The following is a 19,843-nucleotide window of genomic DNA, read 5'->3' on the forward strand; positions in this document are numbered from 1 at the left end:
AATCTCTCCTCCACTGCTCTACATTCTCTCTCACGCCGTCTCTTCAGAGAGACAGGGTACATCTCAATAGATGCTCCTCGTCTCCTCTCCTTCATCTGCACCGAGAGCAGGACAGGAGAAAGCAATGTGGAAACAGTCAACGTTTCAGGTAGAATTGTAATGAAGTGGAGCAGACAAAGCTCTTATCATGTGAAGTAGTAACATTTGTATCTGCTACATTATGAACATTCACCCTGCTAAACACGCCCATTTTATTTCATGTCAGTGTATCTGGAGGAAAGGAGACAAGGAAAGGAAGCCCCTGTAGACTGTTGAGATGCATCCTGTCATCTCCTCACGCTCCTCCTCAGTGTTCGGGTGGGCAGTGGAGCAGGGGTGTGTCGGGGGACGACCGGCGGCTTGGTGTTCTGATGGCCTGTTTCAGAGGGGTCGAAGTGACCCCCCTGGCTGGGCTTTTGGGCCTTGGGAGTTTCTTACTCTCTGCGATCCGTCGCGAGAACCCTTTCCTGGACCCGACTGTGGGAGAGAGGTCCTGGGGTGGTGGGGGTTTAGGTGGAGGGCTGATTTGAGGTGGTCGCCCCCTTTTTGAGCTGCGTCTTGCTGGTTGCCGTTCTCCCCTACCCCCTCTTGTCCAAGGCCTGTACGGAGGAGAGTGGTCTTTCTCAGGGGTTAGAGGTCGGTCCGTCTTTAACTTCCGTTCTGCTCCTCTCCGCCTCCGCTGCCGGGTCACTTCTGGGTTAGAGTTCGTGTCGGGAGAGAGCGTGCTCAGTAGAAATCGGCTGCTATTGGACAGAGAGGAGCGGCTGAAGGGCGTAGTCACAGATGACCCTGCCTCCGATGAACCCTGACCTTCAGCTGCAAATGACCCCCCTGCCTCTAAGAGTGACCCCGATGCCACACTGTCCCCGCTACGACCCCTCCTCCTACCCCCCGACCCGTCTCTCCCTCCCTCTCCCCCCTGTCTCTCTGTATTGATGTCTGGACTCAGGCTCCTGAACAGTTGTCTGACCACGTGGGACTGGGGGGGTCTGGGGAGGCCAGAGGAGGAGGGGGTGAGATTCAAGCCCTTGGGAGGGGTCTTCAGAATGCGGTGTGTGGCAGGGTCATAGTACCTCAGAGGAACCCTTTTGTATTTGACCTTGGCCCCCACGTCGCCTTCACACCCGTCACATGACCTTTTCCTGCCGCGGTTGCCCCTGGCGATAGGTCTGAGGCGGGGCTTGGGGTCAAAGGGAGGGGTTTCGGGGGAGGAGAGGACATAGATCAGGGTGGTTTTGGGCTGCAGGGGGGTCATGATGCGGGAGTAGGAGACAGGCAGGCGGAGAGAGCACAGCCTTGTCTTCATCATTGGGGTCTTCTCCTGGTCAACGCCGGGGTCCTGACAGGGCAGCGTTAGGATGTCCGGGGATGTGCCCGTCTGGTCCAGCGTTCTCTGTCGGATGGTGGGGATGATGGCTGCTGTAGTCTGTGTCCCGTGACTCACTTTGACCACCTGACACCTGGACGCCAGGCGATAACTCCTACTAACTTTCCTCCGCCTAAACACCTCCCTCCCCCTCCTGTGGCATTCTGGGTCGTCATCTTCATTGTCATGGTCACCAAGCGGAACCCACCCCCCGTCTTCCAACCCCTCCTTCTGGCCACGCTCCATATCTCTGCTGCTCCGCTTCCCATGCCTGTGAATGACATCAGAAATATGAACATGAGGAGAGAGAATAGTAGCCGTTTGGTGGATTTCAATTATGTAGAAATGCTCCTGATGAGGCAGGTCCAAACCTGGTCTGTGCGTACCTGGTGAGGGATTCGCTTGTGAAGTAGCAGATGAACCTTCCTTGTCGGAACTCTCGGACCATGTTCTCCACCTTCTGCTCGTCCTCCAGCAGCACCTGGGTCCACGTCTTCCCCAGGAAGGACACAGGGATGTGGGGGAGTGCAGGGAGAATCTCCTCCACTGTTCGTTCCATTTCTCCCTCTGTCTCCCCCATCCCTGCCTCCCCCGCCGTCCTAGTCTCAGGGTTGAGGGCAGAATCCAGCTGGCTGGTGTACACCTGGTCCTCCATGTTCACCTGTACCTCCATGAGACAGGCCAGGGCCCTGCCTTCCCGCTCCCCTCCACCCTGCCTTAAGCCCACTACCACAGGGATGTCCTTCCTCCGCTCCTGCCCCCTCCCAATAGCCACCTGCACAGGGGTATCCCAGTCCTCATCCGATCCCGAACCCACTCCCAGTGAGCCAGGGAGGCTAAGGTGGAAGCTGTCCGTATCCCCCCTTGCCTCTCCTCTCTCCCCCCCTGTCCATATGTTGTGGTCCCTCTGGTGGTGTTGTGTGGGACTGCGGCCGTAGCAGTGTCTCTGGATCACCTCCTCTATCGTGTCCCCCTCAGGGTCGGAGTGGTCACTGGAGAACGCCTGCTCCTTCTGGGTCTCCCTCCGCCTCCATGGGGGCACCCCTGCCCACGCGGCCCAGCCAGTGTTTACCGTCCGGGGCTTGGGGTCTGTGGTCCAGTCCCTCGGCCTGTAGGGAGGCTGGTTCTCTGGTGTTTCCTGGGTTATCTGGTCCGTTGGGGTAGCACACAACTGTGGAGAAGCAGGGGAGCAGGGAGGATGGATGGAGGAAGAGGAGTTGCTCCCTCTCTCTCTCCGCCGGTTGGTCTTCCTGTGTGCTTTCCGGTGGAGCGGAGGAGGGGTTTGCTTCTGGCTACAAGGTCTCGTGGGGTGTGTTGGTAAGTGGTCCGGGGAAGGTGGGTGTGAGTGAGTCCCTTCCTCAGAACTTGGTCTTATATCCCTGTCTGGAGCAGTTGGGGTTAACCTCTCTGACCCCACATTTCCCCCTCTACCTTCTTCTGGTTGGCTGGTCCTTGTTTCCGAGGCAACATCCGCTTCCTGTACGTAAACGAGCTGACAGGAAGAGTCGTCAGAGCTGGGCATGTGCTCTCGGGTTCCGAACGACGCCCTGTCATCGTTGCTGGCGCAGAGATCCAATAGCTCCTCCCTGGGAACCAGCGGGCTGCTCAGAGATGGCAGGTCAGCGTGGGTGGGGCTTAAGACACACAGAAAGGTAAATCAGAGGAAGGAGACTAGGGCTGACAGAAATAATACTGACAGGGATAGATATTAACAGATTAACAGATTGTGTGTGTGTGTTACCGAGGGTCGTTGTAGAGGTGCGGGTGATGCTGGATTACGTCAGATAAGAATCTCTCCATCAGGCTTCCAGAGGGGACGTAGGTGCGAGTGCTATGAACCACCTCCCTGTGTCTGGGGCTTAGGATGTGCTGCTCCACGTTGTTGTAGAGTATCTGGCAGCAGCTGCAGTAGCCCTGTCTGGGGGGAGGAACTCTGGACGGCCCGGGCTGCTCCTCCTCCCTCTCCCCCCTTGAGAAGACGCAGAACACAGACATGTAACACAACACAACTGATGTGGACACAACCAAAACACGACAAATAACTGACTCACCTGCTAACAGTGTCCATCTCCTTCTGTGGATCTGTATGACCCTGCTCTGCATCTGTCAGACAAACAGACAGAACATAACTTCGTGTATCAGAGATAAGGGACGTTCACTCCAAAGCTAGCTTGAAATATCGCCAATGCTGTGCTATCGAATTGGATCATTTTCTATACGTTGTAAAGCAGGCGGTCGGTCACGTGTTTTAGTGAGTTAGAGGACCCTGGCTCAAACCCAGTCAGAGGCAAGTTCATAGAGGCAGCGCTATATGCTACGCTAGCACACTGACGCCGTTTACGCTCAGACAATGCAAACTTATATCCACGCTCACAAGCATTTCACTACACCCACAATAACATCTGCTAAACACGTATATTTTACAAATAAAATGTCATTTGAGTTGGCTAGTAGTACTTTCTGTCCTCTTACTTTGAGCAGAGGGGGCAGACTGCTCGTCAGCAGGCATTTGGTGTTCTACATCTGAAAATACACACAAAGAGGATGCTAAAATATAACAGTGTATCCTGTACATAAAAGTTGTGCGGCTTGTTATGAAATAAATCATATCCAAAACACCAGAAACCAACTCACTCGCTGGGGGAAGAGTCAGGGAAGCTTCAGTCTCAGACTGGCCAATCACATTATGTCAGATCAGTCTCCCATCTCCAAGGGCAACCTGATTCTGGACCAACTACTGAAGTAGTGACACATGACAATTAAAAGATGCGGCATTTCAGAAGTTATTTGCTTTTCCAGCATTGCCATAAGGATACAACAAAAGTTATCTGGCTAGTTTACAATTCCAATGTTATTGCTTAGGCCTACTGAGATCTGTATCTTGCATTTATGCTATTTATTCCACGCGCGCGGGGTTCCATTGGAAATCTGCAGATCGCGCGAGTGAATCGGCTAGACAGCAAGCTCCGCCGTGATTGGTTGGGACGAGGACACGCTGGGCACAGGAAGCCAATTTGGCCTTCTGCTCTGTCCTCGATTAGCTTTCTCAAAATAAATCACAATTTCGCTGCTACAGCAAGGAGCTAGCTGGATGACTGCAATCTGCAGCACTGCTGATATGCATAATTAATGAACACAACATAGCTTTAGGTATCTAGCAAGTAACGAAGTTAGAAAACAGCTGGGAAATAGCTGATTTTGTTATGCTAGCAGTAGTAGCAGCCTCACTGATGTTAGCTAGTAGTAGCAGCCTCACTGACGTTAGCTAGCCATGCTTGCACGGTGAGATTCCGGGACTAAAAACACGCTAGAAAAATATAATACAGCAGAGACCCGCTGTAAATTTTAACGAGTTTAATTTCCATATCCACACAAACATTCCTTCCCGCCTTTTCACCTGTTGTGGTATTCCATTCGGCATCCGTATTTTGCTCTTCGCGGAGAAGTGACGTTACCCGGCTTGGCGGACACGAACTCCTACCGGTACCAGAGATTACGGAAGAGGAAGCAAGACATCCATCTCGCAAATATTTGCTGGGTCATATAACGTTAGTCAATGAACTAAGCCGACCAGACATGTCGCATTTCTCTATAGGAGGCACCCCCTTAATTGCGAAGTATTTTGCAACACCCCGGAATTGTGGCCATTTTTCTTCAATGTAAACTGCTTGAGCTAGAGATCTTTATTCAGCCATTTACACTGAGTCTCGCCTACCTCGGGTCCCAGGTGACCTTTGCGTGAAACGACAAGTCTCCAAAGGGTCAATTCAATTTAAGGGTAAATCCTATTTTTGAAATTCATCTGAGCTCTGCCCTTCATCTTTATGTTCAAACAGTTCAGAATGACAGCTGCCATAACTTTTTGGGGATCCGACCAAATGCACATAAGACCTTGTAAATCAATCACTTGCCCAAAACGAGTTGAACTCAGGGTCGTCCAGGCATCCTTATGGGAAGAAATGACAAACGTCTTTGAATAGCCGAATATAAGGTAAGTCTCAGATTTTATACTTTTGTCTGAGATGGCAGTCAGTTAACTTGACCTTTATGAAGACTGCTCATGACATGTTGACTGATGATACCTAGAACACAAGACCTAAGCCTGTGTTTACTTGAGTGTTTCACCCAAAAACAGAAAATACTCTGGAAATCTTCTATTGAGCACCAAACCATTTCTATGTGTCCTTTAAGTTGTTACATTACCATAAAGAGCTGAAAATAAAATACATTTTCAGCAGTTTACAAAATACAATGAACCTCTACACAACCCATTTTAGCAACCAGGAAATGGCAGTGATTTCAGCACCTTCAGGACCCTCAGAGAATGCAATTCACCAGCTGAGTTTAGCCCAAACAGCCAAGTCTCTACTCAAAAGCTACATAAACCAGGCAGAACCACTCGTCAGAATATTTAACACAAACATTTTCCATCTGAAGTGCTTTTTATTACAGCCCCAACGTGCTCAGTGTCTTTGTTGGTAAGTGTTTTGAGTTTTAGATCTTGTTGAAGGCAGCCACATCCATAGACTGGACGTAGTCCTCAAAGGCTGTAATCTGTTCCTCCAGCTGGTCTGTTCCCACCTTGTCGTCCTCTACCACACACCCGATCTGCAGCTTCTTGATGCCATAGCCCACTGGTACCAGCTTGGCTGAAGGGGGAGAAGGGAACAGATGTCAACAAGTTTTGTTGGAGACATTCAAACAAGAGCAGAGCCCATGACAGACTGAGCAAGATCTACAGAAAAGTGTTTGAGACCAAGCATCCCTGCCTTCCGTGGAGTGCAGACAGACCAGGACAGTAGGAAACACATTTCTGTGTGCAGGAGGGGGCAGCACTGAACCAGCTGCATTGTAACTTAACCTGCAGCAGTCAATAGTAGCACTGGTAACTGTTGCACTGTCCTCAGGTTGTTCCCAGTGAATGGCTGGAATGAAACCATAGCAGTTCCATTCCAGCCTTTACCATGCGCTGTCATCCTTTCACCAGCCACCACTGTAGTGCACTCTTCCTACACTTACATTGTCCCCAAAGCAGGCCGTCCATTGAGATGCTGCGAACACACTCCTCCAGCTTGGCCATGTCCGTCTCATCATCCCACGGTTTCACATCAAGCAGGATCGATGACTTGGCGATGAGTGTGGGCTCTGTGGTGGCAAGATGTGCACAGAAAGAACAGACATACTTACTGTCAACCCCTCAAAACAACCAAGCAAACAATGACCTTATATTGTCTGGCAGTACTCAGATTATAAAAAGGTGTCCATCACAAATCAGCCGAAAGATGGTGTTAGAATCATCATAGAATAGCCAGCTTTGTGCATGTGGGCAATGTTCCGTCCTTCACCGTGTCGCAGGACATGCACATGTGACTCTCCTAGTCTACATTACACAAGGCGTGCAATGTTAGCTGTGCATGACGTACTCTTTGACTTCTTGGCGGCGTAAGCTGCGATTCTCTCCTCCTTCAGCCTTTCTGCCTCTGCGTCCTCCTGCAGGGGTGAGAGAGCAAAGGTTAGTGGGGTCAACTATGCTTGAGATGGATTTCCAACAGCCAACCGTGTTAAATTCTACAAATACATTGCCTGCCCCCCCCCTTCATTTTTTGTATGTCAGCTCGCTGAAGACTCCATATAAGACAGTCATTGCCGTAGAACATTTGGGGCCAACATGGATAGCTCTGCGTCTGCCATTTCAGATCATCTGAAACAGCTCACCCGCTGAGGATTAATAAAGTTGAATTCAACAGGAAGGAGTCACCTCGTCGTCAGAGCCAAACAGGTCCATGTCATCGTCGTCATCCTTTGAGTCTGCAGCTGTGTTGTCCTCCACCCCGGAAGGACCATACTGGCCCAGGGGCTTCTTTACTCCTGGCAGACTGCAGTGAGGGGAGGGAGAAGAGAAGGGGAAGACAGAAGTAGGTCAGGAAGGGCAGGGAAGAACAGTGAGTAGAGAAAGGGTGAAGAGGGCGGGGAGGTCAGAAAGGGCAAGTTAAACAGATGTCCCAATTAGTGTATACACCAATCTTATTTTCATCTATGATCCAGATTCATCAGTACTAAAAGTTTGTGCATCAGGCAATCAGGCGAAAGATGGTGTGAAATCATCATGCAAATCCTAGATCAGTAGCAAAGGGTAACTAGTAATTAACTGGCAATTATAGTGCACAACTCACCTGCCCTTCTGGTTCTGGAATGACTTGATGTGGTTGTACCAGCGAAGAGCATGGCACTGGACTGTTGAGGGGGCGGAGGGGATTGCATCGAACACAGCCACGTCGGCCTGGGAGGGCACCCACCTGCACAGGGAGGAAAGTTAGAAGTCAGCATAGAATGAGGACAATTGGATCCTAGATCTGTGCCTAAGGCACATTGCAGATATAAAAGTAATGTAGCGCAGATTCCCGTGATTTCACTTCATACTTTAACCGTCACAAGTTGCAGAATACTAGTTGAGCATTCTGGACCTTCCAATTAAACCAAATTACGCCTCCCCCTCAGTACCCGAGCCTCACTAAATTTCACTCACTGTAGTTGAGCTACCTAACCATTTTAGTTAAATATTCGACTTCCCCTCCAATCTAGCACCTTCACGTGCAGCCGTCCACGTCCTTCAAACTAAGTTATCAGTTAACCTCACGGAAGAGCATGTAACACCATTACCTACTATGGGTGTCCACAAAAGCTAGCCTCTGGTTTGACGTCTACTTTAGGACGACACGAGTAAAATAACTGAATTCAAAAGCATATCCGTAAAATAATTTGCACGAAGTTCAGATCGCTACGGTTAGCGAGAAGGTCGCTAACATAGCGAACTTGCCAACTGCGACGCCATTGTCGGTTGGCTGGCTAGCTTGGTCGATACAACAAAAATGGGTACAAAAGCCTACCAACCCCTCGATGTAGCTCTTGTCGGCTAAAAAGTCGTTGAGGACCTTGATGCCGCCAGGGGTTTTCAGGTCGCCAAAGCCCATTGTTCAAGATGCTTCTGAGACGAGACAATACGTGCAGTGCAGGAAGAGCGAAGGAACGAGGAAGGAACACGAGGAGGATTTTATACCAGTGACGGCGACCCGTGCGACTCCACCTCCTTGTTCTCTCATTTGAATGTTATTTTCTTCCATTCTAAAAATAATGTTACTTTCACCAAACTGCAGCTATAAAATTAGAGATTCTATTATTATTTTGATCGTTTCACGTTTATACAGAAGTCTCGCAAAATTAAGCATATAATCAGCATGCATCACTCTCGTAACAATACTGTTATAATACGATGCAAATAAAAAATCTGGCTTGCTAATGTATTTCAATATATATATATCTATTAAACATCAAAGTGGTTATTTAAACAGTAAAAGCACACAAATCACGAACATTTAGGAAAGCATTTCAACCGGAAGTACTAACGTTTTACGGGGTGAAAGGGCATATTATAACTCGACAACGTTAAATATCTTTATGGTTATAATAGTTTTGAACATATGAATATGTTTTATTATTATGTAAATACATGTAACTTAATTTTAAATTAAGAAGTATGGGCAAAATTAGCTATTTCTTCCTTTAATATATCGTGGTGAATCGTTCATTTTCGTTGTTGTGACGGAGATTCGCAGTAGGATTGCTAGCTAGTACATACATAAATCGCTGTTCTGGTCAAGAAGGCCAAATAGCGACAAGGTAAGAATAAAATACCAATATTTCATTCCTATGTGACCATGGCGATTGTATAGTTTACAATCTTTGGATTTAGTAACTGCCAGCCGCTGAAAAATCTGTGCGATGTCCGGTGTCCTTGACTTGTAGTTAGCTAACATTGAACGCTTTAACTTGCTAACCTAGAAAGCATTCAACACCAACTCGAGTGGGGGGAAAACGTCAACAGCTGTACCAGGGCTAACATCAGAGATAGGGGAGACCGTTAGATGTAACTTAACTGACGTGGACATGGATTCACTCTTATGTTGACTGTGTGTGTGACAACTTCTAGCAAGGCTGTCCGATTTTGTTGTAACATCTTGAGTTTACAACTCGTTACGCATTTGCCACTTGCCATAGATCACTGGTAGTGGTGCACATATATGATCATAATTAATCAAACTAATGTAATTTGTTATGACATATGTAACCCATACAGTGAATTACTCTTATATAAGATAGCTAGAAGTATTAGCTATAGCCACAGTAGCCAGTTAGAGATGTTTGACTTCTGCGCTCTCTCTCTTTCTAGCGTCATGTTGCGTTTGCCATCCGTTAGCCGCGCGCTAGCAGGGGCAGCCAAGGGCAGCCTGGCCCCCTCCAACAATGGTAAAGATCGTGTGTGCACCCTCAATCTACTTGGATAAATTCATGTGTTTTGAAGAGAACACTCACAATTTCTCTCTAGGGTTTCTGGTTGCTTTGAAGTGTAATCTCTATCTGTGTTTGCAGTGCGTACCTCAGCGAGAGCTGCCAGTAACATGGTGGAGGTGTTTGTTGATGGGAAACCAGTGGAGGTGCTGCCTGGAACCACCGTGCTGCAGGTAACCTTTGAACTTTGACCTCACCCTGACCCCAATCACCCTGTAGGGTTAAATTCTAGGCCTGGTGACTAATTGGGGTTGTGTGTTTTATCGTGACTGACTCATTGTATCTGTGTGTGTTTAGGCCTGTGAGAAGATGGGGGTGCAGATTCCTCGGTTCTGCTACCACGAGCGCCTGTCCGTGGCTGGGAACTGCAGAATGTGTCTGGTGGAGATTGAGAAAGCCCCAAAGCTGGCGGCCGCGTGCGCCATGCCAGTGATGAAAGGCTGGAACATCCTGACCAACTCAGAGAAGACCCGCAAGGCCAGAGAGGGAGTGATGGAGTTCCTGCTGGCTAACCACCCTCTGGACTGCCCCATCTGTGACCAGGGAGGAGAGTGTGACCTTCAGGTAAAAACACACTCTGGATGTGTAAATGGACACACACACACTGACTGTTGTGTTTTTGGGTTTGGTTTGTGTCTCAGGACCAGTCCATGCAGTTTGGTTCAGACCGCAGTCGTTTCTCTGAGGACAAGCGGGCTGTGGAGGATAAGAACATTGGACCACTCATCAAAACAATCATGACCCGCTGCATCCAGTGCACACGCTGCATCCGGTGAGTACTCTACTCAGTATGTCCCTCTCAGCCACTGTACTAGTCTTTCTCCTCCTTGTTTGTCCTTCTCAGCCACCGTACTCCTCACTCTCTCTCTCCCTTCGCTTGGTTAAAAAAAATCTCTCTCTATATGTATATATATACTTTTGAATATATATATATATATTCAAAAGTTTGGGGTCACTTAGAAATGTCCTTGTTTTTGAAAGAAAAGCCTTTTTTTTTTGTCCATTAAAATAACATAATATTGATAGTGTAGACATTGTTAATGTTGTAAATGACTGTTGTAGCTGGAAACGGCTGATTTTCTTTTTTTTTAATGGAATATCTACATAGGCGTACAGAGGCCCATTATCAGCAACCATCACTCCTGTGTTCCAATGGCACGTTGTGTTAGCTAATCCATTTTTAGAATTTTAAAGGCTAATTGATCATTAGAAAACCCTTTTGCAATTATGTTAGCACAGCTGAAAACTGTTGTGCTTATTAAAGAAGCAATACAACTGGCCTTCTTTAGACTAGTTGAGTATCTGGAGCATCACATTTGTGGGTTCGATTACAGGCCAATTTCTAGCATGGAATAGCCTTAATTTCTCAGAACAAGAATAGACTGCCGAGTTTCAGAAGTTCCTTGTTTCTTGCCATTTTGAGCCTGTAATCGAGCCCACAAATGCTGATGCTCCAGATACTCAACTAGTCTAAAGATGGCCAGTTTTATTGCTTCTTTAATCAGAACAAGTTTTCAGCTGTGCTAACATAATTGCAAAAGCGTTTTCTAATGATCAATTAGCCTTTTAAAATGATAAACTTGGATTAGCTAACAGAATGTGCCATTGGAACACAGGAGTGATGGTTGCTGATAATGGGCATCTGTACACCTATGTAGATATTTAATTTAAAAAATCTGCCGTTTCCAGCTACAATAGTCAATTACAAGATTAACAACGTCTGATCAATTTGATGTTATTTTAATGGACCATTTTTATTAAATTTTTCCAAAACAAGGACATTTCTAAGTGACCCCAAACTTTAGAACAGTAGTGTATATTTAACTTTTATTTAACTAGGGAAGTCAATTAAGAAAAAAAATCTTATTTACAATGACGGCCTATCCCGGCCATACCAGGACGACGCTGGGCCGGGTGTGATACAGCCTGGATTTGAACCAGGGACTATAGTGACGCCTCTTGCACTGAGATGCAGTGTCTTAGACCGCTGTGCCACTCGGGAGCCCCAGTATGTCCTTGTCATCCAATGTATTCCTCTCTCTCTCTGCTCTGAGTGTCCTTCTCAGCCACCATACTCCTATCTCCACTCTGTATACATTCTAATGCTAGGCCTTTGTGCCCAAATGCCAGTTTTGCCTGTGAGATTGCAGGCCATGGGGTGGTATTGACCAGTTGATCTGATTGTTTTTTTCTCCCTGTGCCAGTTTTGCCAGTGAGATTGCAGGTGTAGAGGACCTGGGTACCACAGGCAGAGGGAACAACATGCAGGTGGGAACGTACGTGGAGAAGATGTTCATGTCCGAGATGTCAGGAAACGTCATCGACATCTGTCCCGTAGGAGCCCTCACTTCCAAACCATACGCCTTCACCTCAAGACCCTGGGAGACCAGGTAAGTGTGTTTGTAAAAAGGACGATGGAACTACACTCTAGATCTAGTATATAGACATGATAAAGGTGTAGGCAGTACCATTGTTGGGTGTGTAACCTTGCTGTGTGTTTGCAGGAAGACTGAGTCTATAGATGTGTTGGATGCAGTAGGCAGTAACATCATTGTGAGTACGCGTGGTGGAGAGGTGATGAGGGTTCTGCCCCGCCTGAACGAAGACATCAACGAGGAGTGGATCTCAGACAAGACCAGGTGAGACATAGAACTTACCCACACCTGGCCCTAACCACGCCCCTTACCTGTCTATCACCCTGCAAACAGCTGGGACTCCAATCAGTATATATAATGTGTGTGTGTGTGTGTGTGTGTGTGTAGGTTTGCGTATGACGGTCTGAAGCGCCAGAGGCTGACCCAGCCTATGGTGAAGGACGCGTCAGGACAGCTGGTCCCCACATCCTGGGAAGACGTACTCACACGCGTGGCCGGAGCAGTAAGTCTCTGTGTAGTGTCTGTCACTGATGTCACTCAACAGACATGTTGGACACTGTCGGCAATGACATTGTTTTCTGTCTGTCTGAAGATCTGTTTTCTGTCTGTGTCTCATCTTTATGTCTGTATAAAAAGTTAGTATATACAGTGCATTCCGAAAGTATTCAGACCCCTTGACTTTCCCCACATTTTGTTACGTTACAGCCTTATTCTAAAGGGGATTAAATCATTTTTTCCCCCTCAATCTACACACAATACCCCATAATGTCAAAGCAAAAAACGTTTTTTTAGAAATGTTTGCAAATGTATTAAAAATTAACATATCACATTTACATAGGTATTCAGACCCTTTACTCAGTACATTGTTGAAACACCTTTGGAAGCGATTACAGCCTTGAGTCTTCTTGGGTATGACGCTACAAGCTTAGCACACCTGTATTTGGGGAGTTTTCCCCTTCTCTGCAGATACTCTCAAGCTCTGTCAGGTTGGAAGGGGAGCGTCACTGCACAGCTATTTTCAGGTCTCTTCAGAGATGTTTGATCTGGTTCAAGTCCAGGCTCTGGCTGGGCCACTCAATGACATGAGACTTGTCCCGAAGCCACTCCTGCGTTGTCTTGGCTGTGTGCTTAGGGTTGTTGTCCTGTTGGGAGGTGAACCTTCGCCCCAGTCTGAGAACCTGCTCCAGAGTGCTCAGGACTTCATCAAAGATCTCTCAGTACTTTGCTCCGTTCATCTCCATCCAGGCCAAAGTGTTCAATTGTGGTTTCATCAGACCTGAGAATCTTGTTTCTCATGGTCTGAGAGTCATTTAGGTGCCTTTTGACAAACTCCAAGCAGGCTGTCATGTGCCATTTACTGAGGAGTGGCTTCCGTCTGGTCACTCTACCATAAAGTCCTGATTGGTGGAGTGCTGCAGAGATGGTTGTCCTTCTGGATGTTTCTCCCATCTCCACAGAGGAACTCTGGAGCTCTGTCAGAGTGACCATCGGGTTCTTTGCCACCTCCCTGACTAAGGCCCTTCTCCCCCGATTGCTCAGTTTGGCCGGGCGGCCAGATCTAGGAGGAGTATTAGTGGTTCTAAACTTCCTCCCTTTAATAATGACGAAGGCCACTGTGTTCTTGGGGAACTTCAATGCTGCAGATTTTTTTTGTTGGTACCCTTCCCCAGATCTGTGCCTCGACACAATCCTGTCTCGGAGCCCTTTGGACAATTCCTTCAACCACATGGCTTGATTTTTGCTCTGACATGCACTGTCAACTGTGGGACCTTATACAGACAGGTGTGTGCCTTTCCAAGTCATGTCCAATCAATTGAATTGACCACAGGTGGACTCCAAGTTGTACAAACATCTTAAGGATGATCAATGGAAACAGGATGCACCTGAGCTCAATTTTGAGTCTCATAGCAAAGGTTCTGAATACTTATGTAAATATTGTATTTCTGTTTTGGAAAATAAATTTGATAACATTTCTATAAACCTGTTTTCGCTTTGTCATTGTGGGGAATTGTGATGTCAATATGGGCATTGTGTGTAGCTTGAGGAAATACATTAATTTAATCCATTTTAAAATGAGTCTGTAACGTAACAAAATGAAGGGGTCTGAATACTTTCCTGAATGCACTGTATGTATGTTTAGGTATCGTGTGTGTGTGTATAGTTGCAGGGAGCCCAGGGCAGTGACGTGGCAGCCATAGCTGGAGGCATGGTGGATGCAGAGGCTCTGGTGTCTCTGAAGGACCTGCTCAACAGACTGAACAGTGACAACCTCTGTACCGAGGAGGTCTTCCCTGATGCTGGGGCTGGGTGGTCAGGGTGGAGGTCTTCCCTGATGTCAGGGTTCCCTGATGCTGGGGCTGGGTGTGTCAGGGTGGAGGTCTTCCCTGATGCTGGGGCTGGGTGAGTCAGGGTGGGGGTCTTCCCTGATGCTGGGGCTGGGTGAGTCAGGGTGGAGGTCTTCCTTGATGCTGGGGCTGGGTGAGTCAGGGTGGGGGTCTTCCCTGATGCTGGGGCTGGGTGGGGGTCTTCCCTGATGCTGGGGCAGGGTGGGGGTCTTCTGGGTGAGTCAGGGTGGGGTCTTCCCTGATGCTGGGGCCTGGGGTCTTCCCTGATGCTGGGAGCAGGGTGGGGGTCTTCCCTGAGTCAGGGTCTGGGTGAGTCAGGGGGGGTCTTCCCTGATGCTGGGGCTGGGTGAGTCAGGGTGGGGGTCTTCCCTGATGCTGGGGCTGGGTGAGTCAGGGTGGGGGTCTTCCCTGATGCTGGGGCTGGGTGAGTCAGGGTGGGGTCTTCCTGATGCTGGGGCTGGGTGAGTCAGGGTGGGGTCTTCCCTGATGCTGGGGCTGGGTGAGTCAGGGTGGGGTCTTCCCTGATGCTGGGGCTGGTGAGTCAGGGTGGGGTCTTCCCTGATGCTGGGGCTGGGTGAGTCAGGGTGGGGTCTTCCCTGATGCTGGGGCTGGGTGAGTCAGGGTGGGGGTCTTCCCTGATGCTGGGGCTGGGTGAGTCAGGGTGGGGTCTTCCCTGATGCTGGGGCTGGGTGAGTCAGGGTGGGGGTCTTCCCTGATGCTGGGGCTGGTGAGTCAGGGTGGGGGTCTTCCCTGATGCTGGGACTGGGTGAGTCAGAGTGGGGTCTTCCCTGATGCTGGGGCTGGGTGAGTCAGGGTGGGGGTCTTCCCTGATGCTGGGGCTGGGTGAGTCAGGGTGGGGTCTTCCCTGATGCTGGGGCTGGGTGAGTCAGGGTGGGGTCTTCCCTGATGCTGGGACTGGGTGAGTCAGGGTGGGGGTTTTCCCTGCCGCTGGGGCAGGGTGAGTCAGGGTGGGGGTCTTCCCTGGGGCTGGGTGAGTCGGGGTGGGGGTCTTCCCTGGGGCTGGGTGAGTCGGGGTGGGGGTCTTCCCTGATGCTGGGGCTGGGTGAGTCAGGGTGGGGGTCTTCCCTGATGCTGGGACTGGGTGAGTCAGGGTGGGGGTTTTCCCTGATGCTGGGGCTGGGAGGTAGGAAAGGGTGGGGGAGCGTGCTGAGTCAGTGGGGAGGGAGGGGAAGAATAAGGGTGTGGGAGTAAGGGGTGAGTAGTGGGGAAGGAGTTAGTAGGAGTGAGTGTTGTGTCATGGTTAGATTATGGTTGGTTATGGTATATTAATAATAGTTTGTATTATGGTAAGTAAAAGGTTGGCTCATGATTAGTAAAAGGTTGTATTGTGGTTTGTGTAGCTCTGACCTGCGTTCCAACTACCTGCTGAACTCTGGGATCAGTGGCATTGAGGAAGCTGACCTGCTGTTACTTATAGGAACCAACCCTCGTTACGAGGCCCCACTCTTCAATGCACGCGTCCGCAAGAGGTACACACATGCTGGGGCACAACTGATGCTGGGGCTGGGATGACAGGGTGGGGGTGACCCTGACTGGGGCTGGGTGAGTCACCCTGACTGGGGCTGGGTGAGTCAGGGTGGGGGTCTTCACTGATGCACACACACACCTAAACTCACTCACTCTCTCACACACACACCTAAACACACACACCTAAACACACACACACACACACCTAAACACACACACTCACACACACCTAAACTCACTCATTCACACACCAACCCTCGCTATAAGACCCCACTCTTCAATGCACGTGTCCACAAGGGGTACACACACACCTAAACATGGGCTACACTCACACACACACACACACACCTAAACTCACTCATTCACACACACAAACACATCTAAACTCACACACACACACACCAACCCTTGCTACGAGACCCCACTCTTCAATGCACGTGTCCACAAGGGGTACACACACACCTAAACATGGGCTACACACACACACACACCTAAACTCACTCATTCACACACACACAAACACATCTAAACTCACACACACACACACACACCAACCCTTGCTACGAGACCCCACTCTTCAATGCACGCGTCCACAAGGGGTACACACACACCTAAACATGGGCTACTCACACACACACACACACACATCTAAACTCACTCACACACACACCAATCCTTGCTGTGAGGTCCCGCTTTCTTCAACAGATGTATCCAAAAGTGCTACCTGCACAAATACACACACACATTAATTGATGTCTGCAGCTCACACACACACACACACACCAACTTGCAGTAGGAAGCCTCCCTCATCATCTCCCCCTCCCCTCTCAGCTGGTTGCATAATGAGTTGAAGGTTTCTGTGGTGGGGAGCAGTGTGGATCTGAGTTACACTTACGACCACCTGGGAGAGTCCACTCAGGTGCTGCAGGACATCGCTAACGGAACACACCCCTTCTGCCAGGTAACCACGGCCACCACAGACCGGGAAGGGATTGGCAGGGGAGGGTGGGGGAGGCAGTCGGCAAGAGCGGGGGTTGTATTGTTGTTGATAGAAATGTTGTAACAAACATTGTTACAGATAGGAATGACTTGAATAGACCTGACATGATTGGTCATTCTGCATGACAGAGAAGCACGTCTGTTCTAGAATCTAGCCAATGTATTTCCACCTGCCTTCCATAATGGTGTGTACTACTGGACGTGATCCAGCTCTGTTTGTGGTTAGGCACTGCCCTAACCTTTCCCCGGTCCCTCTCTCTCTCTCCCCGCCAGGTGCTCGCGCAGGCCAAGCAGCCGGTAGTGGTGGTGGGCAGTGCCTCTCTTCAGAGGGACGATGGAGGAGCCATCTTGAGCTCTGTGCAAACCATCGCCCAGAATGCCCGGGCCAGCAGCGGAGTGGAGGAGGGCTGGAAGGTCCTCAACGTGCTGCACAGGTTAGCATGCTAAAGCTATCACTGGGCTAACTTCTAGTTGCATTTAGCATCCAGCTATTATTAGCATTTAGTAAATAGCTAATATTAGCATTTAGCATCTAGCTTTTACTAGCATTTAGCATACAGCTAACAACTTAGTCTATCCCTACTAGCATCCAATCATCAAATAAAGGTGAAATAAATAAAAAATGTAATCTTGTGTGTGTCTACTAGCGTCCAATCATATTTTTGTCTATCTGCAGGGTAGCCAGTCAGGTGGCAGCCCTGGACCTGGGCTACAAGGCGGGGGTGGAGTCTATCCGTAAAGCCCCGCCCAAGGTTCTGTTCCTGCTAGGAGCTGACAGAGAATGTATCACCAGACAAGACCTGCCTAAAGACTGCATGATCATTTACCAGGGTACACACCTATCTATCTGTACACACACACACACACACACACACAGGACAGCATGTTCATTTATCAGGGTAGAACACCCAGTGCACTTCCCATGATACACACAATTGTCATGCTATATACAGCATATGTATGGTACATGTGTGTATCGTTGCCAGGTCACCATGGAGATGTGGGCGCCACCATGGCTGATGTCATCCTGCCCGGCGCGGCGTACACTGAGAAGAATGGAACATATGTCAACACGGAGGGGAGGAGTCAACAGACACGCGTGGCCGTCACTGCGCCCGGCATGGCCAGGGAGGACTGGAAGATCATCAGAGCCATCTCCGAGGTACACACACACACACATATACCGTATACATTTCTTGAAGACGCTGTGTGTGTGGTTGTATATGTAACTGTGTGTGTGGGTGTATATGTAACTGTGTGTGTGGGTGTATATGTAACTGTGGGTGTATATGTAACTGTGTGTGTGGGTGTATATGTAACTGTGTGTGTGGGTGTATATGTAACTGTGTGTGTGTGGGTGTATATGTAACTGTGTGTGTGGGTGTATATGTAACTGTGTGTGTGGGTGTATATGTAACTGTGGGTGTATATGTAACTGTGGGTGTATATGTAACTGTGTGTGTGGGTGTATATGTAACTGTGTGTGTGTGGGTGTATATGTAACTGTGTGTGTGGGTGTATATGTAACTGTGGGTGTATATGTAACTGTGTGGGTGTATATGTAACTGTGTGTGTGTGTGGGTGTATATGTAACTGTGTGTGTGGGTGTATATGTAACTGTGGGTGTATATGTAACTGTGTGTGTGGGTGTATATGTAACTGTGTGTGGGTGTATATGTAACTGTGGGTGTATATGTAACTGTGTGTGGTGTATATGTAACTGTGTGGGTGTATATGTAACTGTGTGTATATGTGTGTGTGGGTGTATATGTAACTGTGTGTGTGGGTGTATATGTAACTGTGTGTGTGTGGGTGTATATGTAAGTGTGTGGGTGTATATGTAACTGTGGGTGTATATGTAACTGTGTGGGTGTATATGTAACTGTGTGTGTTGCAGCTGGCTGGGCTGACTCTGCCCTATGACTCTGTGGATGAGGTGAGGGGTCGGCTGGTGTGGGTTTCTCCTAACCTGGTCCGTTATATGTAACGTTGAGGAAGCCAACTACTTTAAACAGGCCAACCAGCTCTCACAGGTAACCCTTAACCTTTTGCCCCTAACCTCAAACTCTCACAGGTCAGAACATAACCTTGAACATTCCACCCTTAACTGACTTTTCTTTACGATCAGCTGTTATGAAATCATAAATGGAGACTGTGGTCTTTGACACTGAAATTGAGAGCATACTCAACTGTCCTTTATTTCTCTGTGTCTGTCTGTCTGTGTCTGTCTGTCTGTCTGTCTGTCTGTCTGTATCTGTCTGTGTCTGTATCAGGCTGTGAATCAGACTCTTCTAGCAGATCCTCTGGTCTCTCCTCAGCTGACCGCTAAAGACTTCTATATGACAGGTATGTATAATGTATCATAACACAGCTGTGAATGTGTTGTCAGACTGATGAGGGTGGAATGCACATGGATAACTGGTGGGATCCTGTAACGTGTGTGTGTGGGTGTAACATTCTCTATCTCTCCCATAGATCCCATTAGCAGAGCGTCTCAGACCATGGCCAAGTGTGTGAAGGCCGTCACAGTAAGGGTGTATATGTAACTGTGGGTGTATATGTAACATTCTCTATCTCTCCCATAGATCCCATTAGCAGAGTGTTCAGACCATGGCCAAGTGTGTGAAGGCCGTCACAGAGGGAGCTGATGCAGTCGATGAACCATCCATCTGCTGAACTCATACGCACACACTCAGACAGCCAAAACACACACACACAGTGATGACCGTCTCCTATATTTAAGTTGTTTTTTGCTGTAAAGATGTTCGAGGAAAGAGGCTTTGTTAAAGAAAGCTGAAAATGAAACTGTACTCTGATTATGAATAAAATCCTATCCTGTAGCACTCTGTCCTTGTGTTATTACCCTCATGAGGTCATCTCCAACA

At 48.6% G+C, this 19,843-nt stretch overlaps 3 protein-coding genes across 5 annotated transcripts; 1 reads left to right on the forward strand and 2 right to left on the reverse strand.

Moving 5' to 3' along the window:
- Nucleotides 1–219: 219 nt before the first annotated feature.
- zdbf2 (zinc finger, DBF-type containing 2) lies at nucleotides 220–5,162 on the reverse strand. Of its 3 annotated transcripts, none has more exons than XM_064970346.1 (7): nucleotides 4,803–5,162; nucleotides 4,040–4,139; nucleotides 3,878–3,928; nucleotides 3,457–3,508; nucleotides 3,147–3,374; nucleotides 1,792–3,039; nucleotides 220–1,676 (listed from the first exon to the last, which is right to left on the reverse strand). In XM_064970346.1, the coding sequence occupies exons 3-7, from the start codon at nucleotides 3,912–3,914 to the stop codon at nucleotides 347–349; spliced, it is 2,895 nt and encodes a 964-aa protein (XP_064826418.1). In that variant the 5' UTR covers nucleotides 3,915–3,928; nucleotides 4,040–4,139; nucleotides 4,803–5,162; the 3' UTR covers nucleotides 220–346. The 3 variants fall into 3 exon arrangements, with proteins under 3 accessions (XP_064826418.1, XP_064826417.1, XP_064826419.1); XM_064970345.1 differs by having other exon boundaries at nucleotides 4,040–4,142; XM_064970347.1 differs by lacking the exons at nucleotides 3,878–3,928; nucleotides 4,040–4,139.
- Nucleotides 5,163–5,295: 133 nt separating this feature from the next.
- ndufs1 (NADH:ubiquinone oxidoreductase core subunit S1) lies at nucleotides 5,296–19,798 on the forward strand. Its single transcript, XM_064970348.1, is given in 19 exon segments — nucleotides 5,296–5,396; nucleotides 9,633–9,709; nucleotides 9,833–9,924; nucleotides 10,049–10,315; nucleotides 10,393–10,523; nucleotides 11,956–12,141; nucleotides 12,256–12,390; nucleotides 12,514–12,628; nucleotides 14,288–14,433; nucleotides 15,833–15,961; nucleotides 16,791–16,920; nucleotides 17,232–17,392; nucleotides 17,635–17,789; nucleotides 17,945–18,120; nucleotides 18,856–18,939; nucleotides 18,941–18,991; nucleotides 19,232–19,304; nucleotides 19,434–19,477; nucleotides 19,587–19,798. Coding segments are annotated over 18 exon segments (2,196 nt in total). The 5' UTR covers nucleotides 5,296–5,396; nucleotides 9,633–9,636; the 3' UTR covers nucleotides 19,635–19,798.
- eef1b2 (eukaryotic translation elongation factor 1 beta 2) lies at nucleotides 5,808–8,447 on the reverse strand. Its single transcript, XM_064970351.1, has 6 exons — nucleotides 8,297–8,447; nucleotides 7,579–7,701; nucleotides 7,164–7,281; nucleotides 6,829–6,895; nucleotides 6,425–6,550; nucleotides 5,808–6,054 (listed from the first exon to the last, which is right to left on the reverse strand). Exons 1-6 carry the CDS (start codon nucleotides 8,374–8,376, stop codon nucleotides 5,900–5,902), a joined length of 669 nt encoding a protein of 222 aa, XP_064826423.1. The 5' UTR covers nucleotides 8,377–8,447; the 3' UTR covers nucleotides 5,808–5,899.
- Nucleotides 19,799–19,843: the final 45 nt, after the last annotated feature.

The sequence above is a fragment of the Oncorhynchus masou genome, chromosome 7 (genome assembly GCF_036934945.1).
Source record: "Oncorhynchus masou masou isolate Uvic2021 chromosome 7, UVic_Omas_1.1, whole genome shotgun sequence".
Lineage (NCBI taxonomy): Eukaryota > Metazoa > Chordata > Actinopteri > Salmoniformes > Salmonidae > Oncorhynchus > Oncorhynchus masou.